At 41.8% G+C, this 5,566-nt stretch overlaps 1 protein-coding gene across 2 annotated transcripts; it reads left to right on the top strand.

The window, feature by feature from the left end:
• Positions 1-1,086: 1,086 nt before the first annotated feature.
• LOC130431827 (zinc finger protein 518A) lies at positions 1,087-5,154 on the top strand. Of its 2 annotated transcripts, XM_056761028.1 has the most exons (4): positions 1,087-1,262; positions 1,430-1,512; positions 2,053-3,588; positions 3,895-5,154. In XM_056761028.1, exons 3-4 carry the CDS (start codon positions 2,070-2,072, stop codon positions 4,482-4,484), a joined length of 2,109 nt encoding a protein of 702 aa, XP_056617006.1. In that variant the 5' UTR covers positions 1,087-1,262; positions 1,430-1,512; positions 2,053-2,069; the 3' UTR covers positions 4,485-5,154. The 2 variants fall into 2 exon arrangements, with proteins under 2 accessions (XP_056617006.1, XP_056617007.1); XM_056761029.1 differs by lacking the exon at positions 1,430-1,512.
• Positions 5,155-5,566: the final 412 nt, after the last annotated feature.

The raw sequence follows: 5,566 nt of genomic DNA on the forward strand, positions 1-5,566 counted from the left end.
CAGCCAATCAGAGGCCGCGTTACAATCACACCGCACTGTGAACCACCAATCACGATGAGGCTTGCGTCATTGTGTTGCACATGTCTTCATTGTTGCTGTTAGTTGTATTGGAGCTTTAAACTTTACAAAATCAAAGCTTTTAGTTACACGTTGATGAAGGGTTAAATTATTCTAGTTCAGTTAGTTGATTGGTTTTATTTCATTCTTTGACAAACTATATTTGATTTGTTTGGCTTTTGAACAATGTGCAAGAATGTAGAAACAAGATTATATAAAAGAAGCATATTTTCTCCCGAGATGTGTTTTGTTTTACATGTAATAGAATACATTTATAGACATTAAATATAGCACACAATTTACAGAGAAACAACATTATAAAAGAACTTTCTGAAACTCTGTGTTTAAATGTTACACCATAATCCTGTAACTAACTGACCTATTATTCTGTCCATTTCCAACAATGTTTTCTGCACATTATTAATGTATAATATGTATCAACATTTCATTATTGGACTGCTGTAAAAACTACCAATGGATCATCTTCAAAGTCCTGAAATGAAACTTCATTAAATAAGTTCTTATAGTCCTTATGATCCAAACTTACATGTGTTATAAACATTTTACAGTTTTAATGTAAAACAGCCCACAGAACGACCACAATAATCAGTCATCCATGTTCACACTACATCTTTAGTTTATAATAAAATGATCGTGTCTTTAAAAGCAGTTGAATTATCTGACAGATTGCCTAAAGGTTATTATAAATGGTTAGGTTCTTCATTTTTTTAGGAATAAATTCCATGAAGAACAAATAGGAATGTTGTGGTGTTCCCTGTAATAACGGGGTCATTATGAGGTGTAAATGTTATTTGATAGTGATGGACAGATGAACACACTTTACTTTACTTTGCACAAACACTAACCGCACCGGTAGTGTCAACAGTCCTAAACTGTGTGTGTGTGTGTGTGTGTGTGTGTGAGAGAGAGAGAGAGAGAGAGAGTATAAATAGGTCTAATGTTCCGTGCAGGGTTGAATGTGTCAGAAAAGAGAAACTTTATTCAGAGACAGAAACAAAACACCAGTCGACATGTGTGTAAAGTGTCACTCAGAACAGATCAGCTGCGCGCGTGCACGGATAGGATTAAAGTGTCATTTAGGTTCAGGTATCGCAATTTTCTGATCAGCTGCGCGCGTGCACGGACTGAAGTGTCATGGCTGCCGCGCGCCGCCGAACGCTTGACTGGACGTGAGGGAAAGAGCTGTAAGTTTCATTCACTTTCACAGTTTCTTCACATGCATATAAAGGCGTTTTTACGTATGCGTAATACAAACTTTGACTTTGAGTTGGACGAACATGTTTCACTCGCTCTGTGTGACGTGAGTGAATATTTTGTGAGAAACATTGTGTGTTTGTGTGTGTTGTTCAAGTTTCTGTGCATGCCGACAAAGTTCATCCGAACCCTTTTAAAACACAATAAAGAGGACTTTACTGCACTGGGAAAGAACTGCAGGTGCTGTTATATTTCATCTATTTGTTTAATAACACATGAAAATTTACAATATTATAAAATAAAACCCAAAATATGGTAATATAGTTAAACGATGGTAACTACAAGTAAAGCACTGCAGTAATCACGTCTAACCGATATAAACGGTATTTCCTTTAGGTTAAACAATGGGATGGTAGTTTAGAAGATTGATGTTCTTCTGCAAGTCTTCAGGCAGTTACACATCAGAGTGTTGTTGTTATTTTGGCTCTACTTTTGTGTTTTAAATGTGTGTGTATGTACACAATATAGCTATTAAACATTTGAAACAAGAGACACCATTAGAAAGTCCTCTTTAACGCTTCAGTATTTACTGTGGTGAAGTGTAGTATATAATAGTAATAACTACACTGTAATTAGTGTACATTAATGCAGTATTCTGCAGAATTAACTATAATGAAGCTGTAGCACAAGAGCATTAAACACTAGTGTCTGTGAATACAGCTGTATTATATGTGGGTTTGTAACTCAGTGTTTAGTGACAACAGATGTTTATCTTCACAGGGTTCTGAACGGTCATTATGAATGTGGGCAGTGCCAAGAATGAAGCGAGCGGAAACTGGCATAAGCGTCTGCGTCTCAGGAAAAACTCCTTCACATCCTCCTGTGTACAAAACACTGTGAAACAAGAGAGGAAACATGGACAAACATCTACAGAAACATCAGAGAAGCGTGCCGAGAGTCTGCAGAACGGTCAGACGGTGGCCGACACCGTAAACGAACGGATGTTGTGTTGCTCTGCGTGTCAAGACGGCCGCACGTTCAGCCGCAGTGAATTAACACAACATTATAAGATCATCCACGCTGGTCAAGCCCCAGTGTTTCCCTGCGACACATGCAGCTTCTCCACGCCAGTGTTCTCAACGCTTCAGCATCACAGAATAATGCACAAGAACTGTTGGTTTCCCTCTGAGGCTTGGGATGACAACGTCCAGCAAACCTTTCCTCAACTGTCCCAACACTGTCATGGAGAAAACATCAGTACTGTGGAGATTAAGAGAGACGCGGCGGGTGAGGAACACAAAGATTTGCTCGGCGCGTGTCGTCACAGATGGAGAAGAAGAAGAAAGTGGTGGAGAAAGCGAGAGCCAGCCGCCACACCAGAGGACAAACCCTCCCACCACCTCCAGTTTATACATCCAAAACCAGAAGCGCACTGGACGTCTCCAGTACTTCCCATATCAGCTCCAGGTCTTCTGGACAATCGGGAAGTTTTACCAGATCCCGAGAGAACTCTTCAGGAGACGCAGCAGTTTCTGGAAAAGTGGCCCGTGTTCCTCAAAACCGAGTTGGATCAGACTATACCCGTCCCGTCTGGAGCGAGAGAACGACGACATCCGGAGCTGATCAGCGGCCTGATGGAGAAGAATAAGATATCCGTGCAACCCGACTGCACTACAAGAGTACTTGGCTTCAAGATGGTGGATGGCAAGAAGCATTTAATTATCAAAGTCATTCCGTCAAACAAACGAGACGCTTCGGGCCCGAGGAGATCAAAAGGTGTTAAATGTCAGACAGCAAAGGATCAGACGTGGCTTGAGCGGGACGGGTGGAGCACTAAACACACTTCTGACAGAGAACTGACATCCAGCAGGTGGAAAGAGATCTCAACTGTCAAAACTCTTTACAGTCCCCACGAAGACAAATCCCAGCTAAACTTTATCACGAGCCAAAGACATTCCGGTTGTCGCGGCGACGTGGCCTCAGGTTCCTCAGAAGAGAGATGTCATTCCCAGTTTGTTGCTCTGGTATCTGAGGAAGAGTTTCAGCGTTCAGACCTGACAGAGGTGCCGACAGACTCATGTGTCCGTTCAAGCGCTGGATCTCCTCTGAAAGATTTCTGTCAGACTGAGAGTGAGATCAGTGAGGTGTTATTCCACAGCAGTGCTGCTGATGATGAGAGCACAAACAACACAAACCCCAGAGATCTTCAGATCCCAGTAGATGAGTGTGAATGTGAGAAGAGAACACATCAGCTCTCTCGTTCACTGCACACACGCCTCTCATCATCATCACATCATCTCATCACTGACGCTGAAGGTGAGCAAGTGTCTTACACATATACGAGTGTTTCTCATCAGCTTCATCAGTGTTTCTTACAAACATAACTACACTTCACTCAAATTCAAGCTGACTTTAAAGTATATTTTATGCATTCTTGTAAGTGTACTACTTGGCAACTGATCTTATAAGCTTACTGATATTTCATTAGTTCAACACCTGTAGCACATGTTCTAGTTGATGAAGAAAGAATCTATAAGTTAGTTGTTCTTGTGTGTGTCAGATTCATGTTTCTTTACACAGTCTGTTTTAGTTGAAAAGACTGAATGTCTTGGGTTTTGTCAGGTATAAATCAGCGACGTGAGCTCCTCGGCACAGAGACCTCTCAGAAGCGTGCGGTACAAGTGTTGTTGAATCAAGAATCCCAGAAGAGACGGCGTCCAGAGGAGAGGGACATCCGCTGGGAGGCCGTTCCTCGAGACGTGCCCAGATCTCTTAGACTGAGACCTCACTGCTCCTCACAGTTCATCTCCGTCCCGCGGGAGAAGCAGCCGGTCGTAGTTCTCAATCATCCTGACACACATATTCCAGAGGTGATGGGCATCATGAGAGTAATTCAGCAGCATAAAGGAGCTGTTCAGCGAGTCGTTCTCTCTCGAAAGACCCTCAGCACTCTGGCAGACCGCGAGCGTCACGTGTCCCGCTGGCCGGACGAGGCGGTTAAAGAACGATTTAGCCTGAAACTGCGGCTGAAGAGAGTGTGCGGAAGAAAGTTTACCGTGGTACCGCCAGCGCCGGAGAGCCTGGTACCCCAGCCCATGTTCAGATGCTGGTTTTGTGGACGGCTTTTCCAAGATCAAGAGGTGTGGGTGGGTCACGGTCAAAGACATCTCACAGAGGCCACCAGAGGCTGGAATCACATCTTTAACACGTAACACAATCAGTTCTCAGGTGACTGTGGATGTTTATGGAATACTCCAGAGTTATTTATGACGTTTGTAAAATGTGAAAAGCAGACAGAGATGAGAGCTCAGCTCATGTTTTTCTCACATTGGCTTCTTTCAGGTAACAGTTTGAAATGACTGAGCGTGGGTTTTGAAGTAAGACATCTGTCTGTCTCAGTAATACTTGAGTTAGTTCTGCATTATTTTGGTCGATGTGCAGTGCTGCACGCATTGACTTGAACTTTGACAGAAGATTGCTGGATGTGTTGTGTTTGTTTCAAATGACACCGGCACACTGGAGCATATACAGTACAGAATGAGTTTTGTATTTATTTGTTTGTCTTTCTGTAATGTGTGCTTGAGATGTTCAAAGTTTTATTTAAAATACCTGAACTGGGTTCTCAGAATGTCCTAAACTTGATGTTTTGATTTCAGCGGTCAGATCAGGTTTGATTCTCATTTCTTAAGCCAAAGTTCTCATAGACCTCAGAATAATAATGTGAGTGTTGAAGAGTTTATTTACACTTGAACTGTGATGGTCTGGAGCTTCATCATGGTCAAGAGAATCATGTGAAGACTTCAATCAAAGTCTCTTGTGTTTGTTCCACTAACAGCTGTGCAGAACTCAGGAGCTGTCAATAAATCATTCTTTTCAAGAACATTTGAATTCAGATTTAATGCATCGTTTTTTTTCATTTATCAACAGTTATCAAAATTGTTTTATGATGCAGTTTGTAATGATGAGTGTTCTTTACTGTTCTGGTATGTTGTCTGTTTGTGCTTAATGTTTTATAGAGCATGTTTAACGTTAGCCCAGAAATCCCACAATCACGCAAACCAGTTCATCAAGTTTATGTGATCTAAACCAGTTTCACCAGTTAATTCTTGAACCTTCTCTCAACACCGTTTTCTAAATTTACATTTACATTTAGTCATTTAGCAGACGCTTTTATCCAAAGCGACTTACAGGTGGGGTAGGCAATAGAAGCAATTGGGACAGCATAAGTACAACAAAAGCATAAGTGCAATCAAAAAAAGAGGGCTGGTCTCATATAACCCAACACAGTATACAG

This window comes from Triplophysa dalaica, chromosome 11 (genome assembly GCF_015846415.1).
Source record: "Triplophysa dalaica isolate WHDGS20190420 chromosome 11, ASM1584641v1, whole genome shotgun sequence".
NCBI classification, from domain to species: Eukaryota; Metazoa; Chordata; class Actinopteri; order Cypriniformes; family Nemacheilidae; genus Triplophysa; species Triplophysa dalaica.

Coding starts and splice junctions, on each gene's coding strand:
- LOC130431827 (XM_056761028.1), top strand. CDS start 2,070: ATGAATGTGGGCAGTGCCAAGAATGAAGCGAGCGGAAACTGGCATAAG. Junction 3,589..3,894: donor TCTCATCACTGACGCTGAAG/GTGAGCAAGTGT, acceptor GGGTTTTGTCAG/GTATAAATCAGCGACGTGAG.